This window comes from Amphichorda felina, assembly GCF_050947745.1.
Source record: "Amphichorda felina strain 45539 chromosome Unknown scaffold_2, whole genome shotgun sequence".
Taxonomy (NCBI): Eukaryota; Fungi; Ascomycota; class Sordariomycetes; order Hypocreales; family Bionectriaceae; genus Amphichorda; species Amphichorda felina.
In genome coordinates, this window is record NW_028145048.1 from 542,836 (window position 1) to 556,001 (window position 13,166).

Sequence of the window (13,166 nt, forward strand, 5' to 3'; positions counted from 1 at the left end):
CGCCATGACTTCAAATGCTACCTTTAATAATAAGCGTTGCCTCTGACTGCGAGGGCTGCTTTTGACTACGAGTCTCGCTCTAATGCCTCTTAATTATAAGCGCTAAGAAAATTTTTTTTTTTTTTTTTTTTTTTAAAAAAAAAACCTCTGCGAGGGTTATTATAAGAAGTATATTTAATGCTTTTAGTTAGTCGTGAGATATTGATTTTACTCTATTCTCGATAGCTTTGCTGTTGGATCGAAAATTAGTCATTTGCCGATCTTGTACGTAGGAGGGCGCCCCCCCCGGGAATTTGTGATACTGCCAAGAGCCTCCGTTTCTTTGTAGACTGAGTTGGTAGCACGCTACACCGGTGACGGGGGGGCTCAATGGGAATTTCAAATTGACCGACCAGGCTCCCAGTGCAACTATCGTTGTATGCGTAAGATTGGATGAGTGAATGGGGATCAACGTACGGGGTAGGTACGGATACCTTCTTGTGTTGATACCAGTCTCTTAGCCGGGTCTTAATTGGGTAACCTGGAATGTAACAGGGTGGGAGGTGGGCCCCTCCCCCTAAAGCCCCCAACACCTACGTCAGTCTCCAGCACGCTTTTCAAAGACAAGGCCACCTGGGCAACAGTCGCAACTCCAGCACCGCCCAGCCGCCTCGTCATTCACCTCCCATCTTGTAGCCTCGACACCAGCCATCCCATCCCCTTCCGCGTCCCTTCCGCGTCCCTTCCGCGTCCCTCCCGCTCCCTCACGTGTCCCCCACGTGCCCCAACGCCCGCGAACCGCATCAGTCATGTTCTCTGGCGGCCGGGGCGAGTCCTCGCGGCCGCACGAGGGACATGATCTAGAGATGCTGCCCCGGTCAGAGCCCTTGGGGCATGACGCCGACGAGAAGCCCTCCACCTCCGCCTCCACCTCCGCTTCAGCCTCGGCGCCACGAAATGCCGGCTCCAACAGAGACAAGATCAGATGCCTGGACGGGCTCCGTGGCATCGCCTGCCTCCTCGTCTTCAACTACCACTTCCTCTGGCCATGGACCCCGTCCATCATGATGGGCCACGGTGCGACGCCCCCCGGCGCCCTCGAGCCCTACGTTGGCTGGCACCAATTGCCAATCATCTGCCTGCTACACCGCGGCCGTCCCATGGTCGCCATCTTCTTTGCCATCTCGGGCTATGTGCTCTGTCGACACATCCTGAGGGCCATCCATGAGCGCCGCCTCGAGGCCGCCTACAAGAGCCTCGCCTCCTCCGTCTTTAGGCGCGCCTTTCGCCTCTACATCCCCCCAACCATCAGCATGTTCATAGTTGCTATCCTGGCCCAGATGGGTGCCTTTCGATCCGAGGACGACATCTACAAGGGCCCCGACTCGGCATACATCAACGGCACCGTCACTCTCGCCACCCTGTCCAACCAGTGTCGCAACTACACGCACCCCGTCGTCGGCGCCGAGGGCGCTGCTGATTATCTGGGCCTGCAGAGCTCGACGTACTTGAGCAACATAACCGGCTGGATCGACAACACGCTCTGCCTGAATGATACGTCCAAGTCCATTAGCCCCGCCAAGTTATACACCCTGGTGGACAAGGCCGATGGAAACATCGCCAAATTCTCGAACCGAACCAAGGGACTCAGCACGTATGCGCTGCAGACCTACCTGAACATGCACGGTCCCGAGATCGAGATCCCATACGAGGGCCCTGTCCCGTTGACCCGCGGCCGCTCCAATATTACAAACTGCACCGAGTTCCAGTTTGTTCAGTTTGGCGGATCCTGGGAGGAGCATCCCTTTATCCACGACAATATCACCTACGCCCTCCAGAACTTCACCAGGGCCTATGCGGAATGGGCCAACCCCTTCAACTTTGGTCACTACCATCCGCGGTACGACCCGCACACATTCACTATCCCCATGGAGCTGCGGGGCTCCATGTTCATCTACATCTTCCTGTTAGCGACGGCGGCCCTCAAGGCAAGGTGGCGCCTGGGTTTTGCAGGAGTGCTTGTTGCCTACAGCCTGACAATGTCACGCTGGGACATGGCCACGTTCCTAGGGGGCGCGACCCTGTCGGAGCTGGATATCCAACAGTCGTCTGAAGACGAGCGATTGCCCATGGGCGCCAGACGAGGTCGCCTAGCCAGTCTTTCGGCGACTCCCCGTCGAGCAGCAGCCCTACGCTGGGCCGGGATCGTCCTGGCCCTCTACCTGCTGTCGTACCCCGACTCGGGCGCGGAGTACACCCCGGGCTTCAGGTTCCTGTCCTCGTGGGTGCCCAAGTACTACATACCCCTATCGGGCTGGATGTTCTACCAGGCGATGGGCGCCCTTCTGCTGCTCCCCTGCGTGCTGCGCGACCCGTTTATTCGTGGAGTGCTTGAGGGCCGGGTGGCGCAGTACTTGGGGAGGATCAGCTTCTCCCTGTACCTCGTCCACGGCCCGATCCTGCACAGCCTGGGCTTCTGGATCATGCCGCGGCTGTTCGACCACTTCGGCCGGATGGGTGGTTATATGATTGGCTGGATCTCGCTGATGAGCCTGACGCTGTATCTCTCCAACCTGTGGTACAGGAAGATCGACGTCTGGAGCACGACAGTCGGGAGGAGGGTGGAGAGGTACGTGGTGGAATGAGGGCCCGCATCAGGGCTAACCTGGGACAGCAAGCGGCGGAGTTTCGTTTTAGTATTTGGTTTCGCCTGGGTGAGGGCTCGAAAACGCGCCGTCAAATGCCAGATGTTGGATTGCGTGTGCTATGTAGATTTATCGTTGTGCCATAGATATTCGAATTTTTATTTATGCCATGAAGTATGGGTGCCGGTACTGGGGTTTTCTCCGAATCACATCCACCCTAGCAATGGTGCTTGAAAATACCTCCATTAACCTTCTAGCTAGACAGCGAGAAGCAAAGCTAGTCCTGTAATTAATTGCTAGAGCCATTCTTCCCTTAGCCTTTCCTCAATCGACTTGTCTGCGGGCGCACCCGCCTGGCCACCTTCGTCCTCCCCCCGAGGAGAAGCAGTCAAGGTCAATCTTGATTTCCCATTCGGCATCGCTACGCTCAACGTCTCATCCGCTCCCTCTCAGCCTCAGCCCTGGCTCTCTGGCATTCAAAACAATCCCGGATATTTTCATAGTTGGTGTGCTTGCAGGGGAACCCGCATGCCCCGTATCTGCCACCCTTGTCCAGTGCCCGGGGGCAGATGTACTCGTTCTTGACGTACGAGGGGAACAGGCGCCCGCAGGTCTCGCAGATGGGCACGATCTTCAGCACGTTGCACATTTTGGAAGGGTTTGTCTGCTTTTCGAGCTACGTGGGGTGCTGCTATGGGGAAGTTTGTTATGTGAGACTTTGCTGTACCTTGGGAGACGGCTGAGGGGGCGTTTGGTTCACTTTGGAATATTCGGGAGATGCTCTTGAAAGTTGAAGGACATTCATTCTGCTATATATACTTTCCATAATGACAGTGAGCTGTGGCAAACGATTGTCCATTCAGGGACGAAGTTGCCTCCCAGGTGCTTTATGCTATAGATTCAGCTGTTCGTGAATCTAATTTATACAGTGATTTACCAATGTCTGCTTCGTATCATTATACATCTCGGGTTAAGTTACTCGTGGTTCCTGCTATACATGATCATTTATTGAGTAATAAACAGAGCGCAATCATGGAAGAGCTGTCCCCGCTGTCCGACAGTCTCTGCCTCCAGAAGTATGACTATACGGGAAGCTTTTTCGACACAGTGCCGCCGAGTTTACGCGAAGACTAGCGTTTGTATTTCTTAGATTAAAGGAGCCCAGGGTTCTATTCCAAGGGCGTGTACTTGCCATAGGTTCATGAGGCACCTTCATCAAACAATACGATTAGGCATAGCAACTCCATCAAGGGTCCTCCCAGCTACACAACCAGAAGCAAAGCAAGTGTTACTATTCCCAGCAGTATTGTCCACCTCCATCCCCTTTCGAGAGAAGCAGGACTGGGTTCTCCCATGCCCTCAACGTCCACGTCTCTCCTGCTCCTCCTGGATCCTTCTCCTCCGGCAACCATCACACTCCTGGTAAGGGGTAACACTCCGTATGTTCGGATAGCCGCAGGAACCGAATGTGCCCCTATTCTGTACCGCCTGGGGGCAGACGTAGTCTCGGGAGAGGTACGAGCGAAAAACGGTGCCGCAGCTGCACCGGGGGGTGACCCTGACTTTCTCGCACATGTTGCCCGACTGTCTGCTTACAGGGCTGTGTGGTTGCTGCCTGGAGATTTTATTACTGGAGAGTTTTAATGGAGTGGTTTGTTTCGTATCGTAGAAAACGGTAGGAGAGGTATCTGGTGTATTTGAGAATATACGGGGACGTTGCGGGAAGGGAGAGGAGGCTTTATACTGGGCAAAGAACGATCAAGTTATACAGGACCGTTACTGATTCAGGGATGGGAGTTTTATAATTCCCGACTGTTTCATGATACGTCTTATACTCAGTTACTTCTAGATGCCAGTGTAAATAGTGATTAAGGAGCAAATCCCATCATATCATTTCTGGCAGTACCCCCTGATTCAGAGGTTAGAGTTAGACACTGGCAGCTTCATTGCACTCCTTGTAGTCCTTGTTCACAGATTCCGATGTAGAGTAAATAGCGACTTAAAAGCAAATACATACTGACCCTTTATCGACAGTGTTCCCGTAATAGTCGACCCTCTCCGAACTCACTGCAACCGCCCTTGTTTGAGGAGAAACACCGTTCAACATTGAAGCTCGCATGTGAGTAGCTCGCCCCCTTTTGACGTCACGATCTTCGTCTCCCCACCGCCGCCGCCTCGGCCTCTTCCCTGCACTTCCATCTAAGACACCGAATGTTGGGCGTGTTGATGCTTTCGGTGCTGTTCTTGCATGCGTCGTAACCACCAACCCACCGGTTGACCCAGTCGCAGAGAGTCTCGCTGGATAGGTATATGGGGTGGGCGAACCCGCAGCCCTGGCAGACGGGCATCATCCACAATCTTCTGCACATTAGTCTGCTTGCGTGCGTGTATTTGTGTGTGGGTGGTCTGGATTGGTCTCGGGTTGGCAACTTCGATGTTATATGTGGCAGGCAAAATAATTAGAATAACGGTAGGTCTGCTGTTGGTAAGCAGAGAACTTAGACTCTATTCAAAAGGAGAAGAGCAAATTTCTCAAATACCTATTATAGTAAGAGTGAGTTATATCGAATAGTTGCTGATTCAGAGGTAAAAGTTAGTCGCTCGCCCTATAATCCGACATTCATAGATTCTGATGCAAATGGTAACTTGGAAGCAAACCCGGATTTATCATTTTCGGTAGCTCTTCCTTTAAAGTCGTCTCTCGCCGAGTAGCAACATTCACCATTGAAGCTTAGCATCTCCCCTCCCAACGTCACAGTCTGCGCCTCCTCGCTTCTTCTCTAGCCTTTTTTGCCTTACGCTTACATTTACCGCACTTCCTCACATTAGGATTGCCGATGGCTTCGCTGCTACTATTGCATGCGCCGTAGCCATCACCATTCTCTTTGACCCAGTCGCAGAGAGTCTCGGTGGGGAGGAACATGGGTTGAAATTCCCCGCAGCTTTCGCAGATAGGCCTGAGCCATTCTCGTTTGCGCATTTTGAGGGTTCTGTAAGCCTTTCTTTGTGTATTTATGACGTATTTGCGTGTTCGGGGTCGGCCTCGGGTTGGCAGCTCGGGTGTTGTGTATGCTAGGCAAGATACCTGTGTGTGCGACAGGTCTGTTGCCCAGGTCGTAACTACATCGCAACGGCGTGGGTACCGTTGAAAATCAGCAACAATTAGAACCACAAGGCGTCATATATCCGTCTCCAAGGCCCTATGCTGTGGTTGCAGCGAAGTTGTTTGTCATTCGTAGCCAACCTAATGTGCACCCCTAAACGTTCCCCAGGCACCAAGCCTGATATTAGTACCTAGACAACGAAAGGAAAACTATATATAGTCTTACAAAACCAAACTCTGCCAACCTGAGTCTGTTCTCCCAACTACATGTGGTCTTTGAAGCCAATCCTGTCTCGAGGAGAAACAACATTAAAGTTCAAGTGTCCCCCCTGACGTCGATACTCACGTCTCTCCCTCATGTTGCCATGCCAAAAAAAAAATGATAATGTGTACAGAACAGTTGCGGATTCAAAGAAAGATCAGTAATTCGGGTATTTTGCCTCTCACAAGCAACGATTTACCGAATAGTCGATCAGTGACAGTCGTTGGAAGACCCAATCAGAGGGTCCAGCAAATAGTTTCTATATACAACATGTGTGACTGCGTTCCAGGTCATCGTGGAGTTATCTGTCCTCATAACTGTCTCCTTTACAGCAAGTCGGAATGGTTTGTCCACAAATACCTGCATACACAGCTGTACGCTGAGTTACCTGCCCATGCTTGTGGCTTCGCTGCTGTCAGACTGTCATGCCGACTGTGCCACACAACACAGCCCCCCGAGTTGGTCCAGTAGCTTGACGCCAAATAGGGCAATCACCGAAAGGCCAAAAGAGAAATTCTGTCAACCTGGAAACGGGAGAAGCCAGCAGAATGGGTTATTTCCTCGTTCGATCACGGAGAGCCTTCTTACTGGTCATCTTGGTGATGCCAGTCCCTTGCTCTTGGCACATCCAGACCCGCCGAGAGAGGCCCCCCACACACAGGGATTCCAACGACATCTCTTGATGATGGTACTAGCATATCATTCGTATATTTACTATTATATATGTACAGAGGACAGAGAGCCCCTTTCTATGTGTCTTGACACCACTCATTTCATCGGCAGCCGCTCGTACTTGGGCGACGCCGGACTCCTCCACCACACGACCCTCCTGACCGTCCTGGTCATCAGGCCACGCAGCCTCAGCGTCGCGACAACCAGCAGCGCGGCACCGCACAGCGACCACAGGAAGATGGTGAAGGGCTCGGGGAGCCAGCCTCGCCAGGGGGCGTCTAGCAGCACCGTCTCCGTCCTGACGAAGCGCGACGCGGGCGCCGAGTGGCCCAGCACGCGGCCGTCGCGGTCCAGGGCGGCCACGCGCAGGAACTCGCCCGCGTCGTGGGGGATGCGCATCTCCGTCTCGAAGCTCGTCTTGGGAGCGTCGTCGTGGTCCTGGAACTCGCCGTCCTCGGCGTCCGTCTCGCCGCTCTGCAGCACCCAGCGCGACACCTCGGTGGCCCCGTTCCAGCTCACGTACACGGCGTCGCGGCGGGGGCGAACCGCCATGTCAGGCAGCGTCGACGGCCGCCCGACCCAGGGGAACTTGAAGGTGCGGTAGCTCTTGGCCCAGCCAAAGATGGACAGCCAGATGACGCCAAAGTGCGCGTCGCACAGCACCTCGCTGCCGTCGAGGCTGAACTCGGTAAAGGCCGGCGTATGGCCCCAGCCCACGAGCACCGTCTCGTTGTCGCGCAGGACCTGCACGGAGCCCTGCGACTGGCTGAGCAGCTCGAGCGGCGCGATGTACTGGTGCCGCAGGCGCGCCGTCATGGCGTCGAGGTCCAGCTCGACCATGAGCCCGCGGCTGTGCTTGGCCGACGTGACCTGCCCGTTGGAGCCGTTGTCGAAGATGGTCATGGTGCGCCCGGGCTCGTGCCACGAGGCGTGGTGGTTCCAGGTGAAGTTGGTGGCGCCGCCGTCAGACAGGTCCTCGAAGTCGTTGGCCACGCCGCCCAGCTGCCACAGGATGGACCCGTCGACGTGGCTGATGCAGGCCACGGCGCACATGTGGCGCGCCGAGATGAGGTAGTCGCCGTTGGCATCCTTGTCGATGCTGTTGATGTGGAAGAAGTCGAAGCCGTTGTCCGGGTAGCCGCCCGTGCCGAACAGGGGCTGCATGCTCTCGTGGATGGGGTAGTGATCCGACGCCCGCCACTCGAAGATGACCTCGCCCGTCTCGAGGTTGAGCTCCTGGAACAGGCAGTCGAAGATCCAGCCCTCGTCCATGCCGTACTCGCTCATGTCGCCCGTCGTCGACTCATACATGGTCATGAGGATCGTGTCCTCGTCTGTGATGAGGAACTCGTGGAGGTCGCCCGTCAGCCCGCCCACGGGCTTCACCTCGCGGAACACCTCGTACTTGTCGTCAAGCTACCGGCAGGTCAGTCGGCCAGTTACAATCAGCTGAAGACAAGATCATCTTACCATCATGTAGGAGCCCTTGCCGCCCGCAAACCCGCCGCGGTCGGTCCCCCGCCAGAAGGTAATGTAGTCCTTGCCCTTGTACCGCTGGACCTTGACGTCCATGGCCTGCCCCCATTTCGTCTCGGTCCAGACCAGGTTGCCGGCATTGTCGACAATGACGGGCCCGGGGGTCTCGACGTAGGCACCTCGGGGCTCGAAGAAGATGAGGCCGTCGTCGCAGCGGTCGTCGTGCTTGACAATGTTGACGAGGGGCGACTGGGCGCCGAAGGATTCGTAGCTCGCCCGAGGGTAGGCGCCGTACCAGCCCCAGTCATACCAGTACGAGTTCTGGACGTTGAGCGATGCTCCGGCATGGTCGGATGCGGCCGCCATCGGGGCCGCCAGCAGCCCGAGGAGCGCCAGCGACGTCGCCAGCAGCGTGCGAGGCCGTGACCCGGCAAGCCTCGGGGCGTCGGGAGACATGGCTATATCGGAGGGGGGGTATCTATCCGTACATGTAGCAGTCCTATTATGCGGCATATCAGGAAATTCCAGGCAGCAGAAATGTCACGCTACGGATGTACAATGGAGGAGAGCAGGAGAGCAGAAGAGCAGGAGAGCAGGAGAAAGGGAGAGCTCCAGGGCATCGAGAGCGCCAACAGGAGAGACAGTCCTGGGCCATGATCGGGGCCACCAAACTACTACCTGTTACTAGCGACAGGCTGTGCCTTCTGGAGAACACTGGAGCAAGGAACCACTGAACCGGAAACAGACTGGTCATTGATGAGGGATGGCCAGAGAGGGCGCCGGCCTGGTGGAACGAAACCCTGTCATTCGGCTCAAGACAAGGGAGAGAGAGGGCCTGGTGGTGGATGCGCCGAGGACTAACAAGTGTGGGCGGCCCCGCCAGCGTCGGACAGTCGGCGACTCGGCGCCCCGACACTCCTGAACGCGAGCTACTTACGTACGTACTTCATAGTACTTGATACTAGTAGTACTCGTACATGAGCCTCCCGACTACTTGTCCATGTGTATGAATATGATAATAGACGAGGCGGCATTGGAATGGCCGTAGTAGGCGAGTACGTATACGTCGTACATATGCCTTGGCTGCTATAGTAGGGAAGGTTCCAACAATACAGTCATGCTCGCAGAGAGAGACCAGATACAGTATGCAGGAAGAGCCTAAAAGAGTGGCACCTGTGTGTGCCACCTAGTAATGGTACAGTGGCGCAACGTGGAGTCCTGGACAGGATGGGACCCATCATCCATGTCTACGGTACGGATACGTACATAGTACTAGTATTACTAGCATACGGAGTATGGAGTAATACCTAGTAGTTCAACGCCACCTCGGGCCAAGCCAGGCACACCGTCGGGACTCATAAAACTCAAATAGAGCTGGCGCTACGGGATACCATAACTGTGCCAAGACGTGATAGCATTTGCCTCCTTCCCGGCATCAGTGCTTATCGTCCAGCGCTCCAGAAGCAGGTGTCGCGTGTCCATCCGCGTACTCCGTACTGTGTCCAGGTCGAACCTGCAAGCCACGGATGCACGTCACAGATTTTCATTAACTGAAGCGGCGAAAGAGCAAAAAGTTGCAGAACCACAAGTGCGCGCTAATTACTCGCACCTATCAGGCCATCGCAGGGGAGCCAAGCTTAAGGGGGCCCCTCGTCATTGACCCGGGTCGCCACCAGAGCCAAGGCCCCCAAACAGGGTTGGCCTCGCCAGAACAAGCCCTTCCTGGGCACACTTGAAACATTGCTTGCTGCCCTCGTTGGGAAACTCGATGCGTTGACCTCCGCGACGCCGGCAGCACTGTTCCGACCTACCGCCACAGGCCTAGTTGGATCGTCGCTGTCTTCGACACTGTATACGACGTACGTAGATTGACTGCTGTTGTCACCAAAAGTGCAGCCATCAACAGTCAATCTGCGCTTTCAGCCGATCAGGTCCCCCATCCCTGTGTTCTCCCCTGACATTTGCATTGTGCCTGAATGTCCCATGAATCCTCCACCACGTTGCCAATGTCAACGGTTGTCGGAACTTGCCGCAGGGGTCCACCCCATACTATTAAATGACGGTCCCTAGGCTGCCTTCACCGACAACCAGTATCTATCATCATAGATAATCTCATGCATGGCATTGCATGTTCAATCGGGGTCGGTTTGCAAAACTTTTATACGAGGTTGGGTTATAATCTTTGCTCCGTAACTGAGCAGGTCCCCATTGGGTTCCTCGGATCTCCTCCCCAATTGCTCCAGGCGCACGCTGTTGCTGCTAATCCAGGAGGCTGCCTGCACATGCTCATCGACGGCAAGCCCCCACCAAGCGAAATACTAACCAATTCACACCAATTCGCTGGGTGGGTATTAGTGGGCGATTCCTCCTGTAAAAGCAGACAGAAAAAAGTACAAGCCAACCCAACAAGAACCCGCACCAGCGTCGGTTAAGGGTGACTAGACCAGCAAGCCAGTCAGGCGTATAGGGCGCCGCAGATGACGAGCATCGCGCGAGAAGTGCTGTGAGACGAGCAGTACCTAGATCAAGTCAAGATGGGGTTACACAGAAAAGCCTAGCAAACCTACGACCGAGCACAAAGACAGCCCACGAGGGCCGGGAGCGGTCCTCCTGAAGAAATGACGTCTTGTATGATAGATGTTATACATATATGGTACAGTATACAGCCTCGTACACATATTATTCCACAAATATCCTCCCACCCGTTTACTCCACACCGCGGATCCATTTCCTCTCCTTGTGGCCCGGCATATCGTTCGTACCCGTGACTGGCAGGTTGCGCTTCTCCAGCTCCTCCTTGATCACCTTCCACCTACCGACCTCGATCTCGCGGTCGATGGGCCCAATCTTCTTGCTGTGCACCCTGACGTTGGGCAGGTCGACCAGGTCGTCGCGCTGCTCCAGGATCTCAGCCAGCTTCTTAGGCTTGGGCTGCTTGGATGCCATGGTCAGGACGTGGCGGACGGTCCGCGTGGCCCCGAGCCTCGCGTCGGGCACGAGGCTGCCGGTGAGCTGATATAAGCGTTTGCGAATCTGCAAGAAACATGTCAGCATCCATCGTACCTGTCATCTTGGGAAGCACGGCGTAGAGCGTACAGCAAACTTGGCCTCGTTGTCCAGCACAATGTCCTTCCACGAGGGATCCCAGGCCTTGATCATCTCCTGCGCCTCTTCCACCGAGATGCTCTCCGAGACCTCGGCCTCGTCGGACTCCCTCGTCAGCTGCTCGACAACAGCGGCAGCATCCCCTCCCAGGGACGCAGAAGCACCCTCCCCGACGGTGATGGGGGCCTCCAGCGTCGCATTCAGCGCCGCTCGCGAACCCTCTGCCCACTTCTTGGTCGCCCACTCGGACAGCTTGCCCGACTGCTTCAGCGCCAGCACCTCGACAACCGCCCTCCTCAGGTACACCTCAACGACCTCCTTGTCCAGCACCTTGTCCGCCCTGCCAAAGCCCTGGAACTGACTCTCGGGGCCCCAGTGGCCCGGCTGGTCCCACCACTTGTCCAGCGGCTCAACCTCGACGAGGTCGTCCATGCTCTTCGCGGGCTCATAGTGCGGGTCCAGCGAGCCGATCTCCTTCTCCGTCGTCGCCTCGGTGCGCCTCGGGGGCATGGCCAGGCGCGTCTCGCGCACGGGGCGCGGGGTCCTATCGCGGGCGCTGCGGGACTGCTGTGCGGCCTCCTGGGGCAGGTTCGAGGAAGGGTCCTCGGGCTCCGGCCGCTGCGTGTAGGGGTCCTCGGGCCCGGGGGCGTCGCCGCCCTTCCAGAGCTTGCTGCGGAGGCCGCCGCCGGCCTGGGCGGGAGCCGTGGTCGACATGGCCCGGCTCAGGGCGAAGGGCGTCCTGCTCGGGGCTGCCGCCGAGCAGGGGCTGGCCCGGCTCAGGGACTGGAGGCCACGTACACGCGGTATTCGGGGCATTGTGATGGGGGGGCAGGTTTGGGGCGGTGAAGCGTTGTCCGGAAGGTTGTTCTCCAGGTTCAGAGAAATTACCACTCCAGATGAGTTTCGCGATGGGAACTTTTCCGGCCGTGGAGCTTGGAGCCAATCATAGGCGAAGATGCGTGCTGGGGTGGGTTTCGCTGTGGCTGGAGCGTCACCTCAGGGGTCGAGCCACAGGGTCAGCCACAAGTCCACGTTGCCCCATCGCGACCAAGCGATGACCCGGTGAGAACGACCTGGCGGCCCCCTCGACATACTTCCCATCACCAAACAGATACACCGCGGGCCGGTTCATCTTACCATCGTAATGGCGCGAACAACTCTGCTGTGGCTGCTTCTCGCAGCTCTGATCTCGCTCGTCTCAGCTGGTACGCCGCTCCGGAGCCAAACCACCCCCAAGTCGACCCCAGAGCTCGGCTAACTTTAGCACGTCATCATCAACAGAGGCGCCCACATTCTGCAAATGCACATGCTTCAAGAATAGCACAATCATCCCGCTAGGCCCAGCGCACCAGTCCGAAGCCGCCCACGCGTCAGCATCCGCCCTCCGCCGCTCCCCGGGGCTCTTCGGCCCCGACCCCGGCTCCATCCTCGTCAGCCCCCGGACCGCCTCCACGCACTGCTCCGAGTGCACCAAGTCGTTCTGCCTCAACCAGGGCATCGACATCTGCGAGAAGGCCGACGAGGACGACGTCATGACGCTGTGCTTCAAGCGCGACAGCAACAAGGACAAGATCATTGTCTGGGGCTTCATCGTCGGCACTTGCGCCCTCCTGGGCTGGGCTCTCTTCAAACACCTGGCGGCGTGGCGGGAGGGCCGGAGGTTCGCTCGGCAAGATATGAGCTACGCTCCCATCTCTGCCGGAGGGAGGTGACACTGACAAGGTACACGATCATGACGATCATGCCGTGTTGATAAAAGGGGAGACTACACGGGACGGCGTTTATGGAGTTCTTGGGTCCTTGGTTATCGGACTGCCCGGTTAGAGTCCATGATTTTGTACATGCAACAGGACATGATGCTCAAATCTCCAACATTTGTTGATCATCTGTCAATATCCCAGCTATATTTCCCGATCCCGGAACT

At 56.3% G+C, this 13,166-nt stretch overlaps 4 protein-coding genes across 4 annotated transcripts; 2 read left to right on the forward strand and 2 right to left on the reverse strand.

The window, feature by feature from the left end:
* Positions 1 to 788: 788 nt before the first annotated feature.
* ACO1O0_001726 (acyltransferase 3) lies at positions 789 to 2,624 on the forward strand (the record flags this gene model as incomplete). Its single annotated transcript, XM_083191208.1, has 1 exon — positions 789 to 2,624. The coding sequence occupies one exon, from the start codon at positions 789 to 791 to the stop codon at positions 2,622 to 2,624; it is 1,836 nt and encodes a 611-aa protein (XP_083052422.1).
* Positions 2,625 to 6,757: 4,133 nt separating this feature from the next.
* Positions 6,758 to 8,593, reverse strand: ACO1O0_001727 (arylsulfotransferase family protein; the record flags this gene model as incomplete). The annotated part of the gene is made up of 2 exons (XM_083191209.1): positions 6,758 to 8,077; positions 8,132 to 8,593. The coding sequence occupies 2 exons, from the start codon at positions 8,591 to 8,593 to the stop codon at positions 6,758 to 6,760; spliced, it is 1,782 nt and encodes a 593-aa protein (XP_083052423.1).
* Positions 8,594 to 10,843: 2,250 nt separating this feature from the next.
* Positions 10,844 to 12,058, reverse strand: ACO1O0_001728 (uncharacterized protein; the record flags this gene model as incomplete). The annotated part of the gene is made up of 2 exons (XM_083191210.1): positions 10,844 to 11,170; positions 11,234 to 12,058. 2 exons carry the CDS (start codon positions 12,056 to 12,058, stop codon positions 10,844 to 10,846), a joined length of 1,152 nt encoding a protein of 383 aa, XP_083052424.1.
* Positions 12,059 to 12,296: 238 nt separating this feature from the next.
* On the forward strand, positions 12,297 to 12,954 carry ACO1O0_001729 (putative MFS transporter; the record flags this gene model as incomplete). Its single annotated transcript, XM_083191211.1, has 2 exons — positions 12,297 to 12,304; positions 12,507 to 12,954. 2 exons carry the CDS (start codon positions 12,297 to 12,299, stop codon positions 12,952 to 12,954), a joined length of 456 nt encoding a protein of 151 aa, XP_083052425.1.
* Between the last annotated feature and the right edge of the window lie 212 nt (positions 12,955 to 13,166).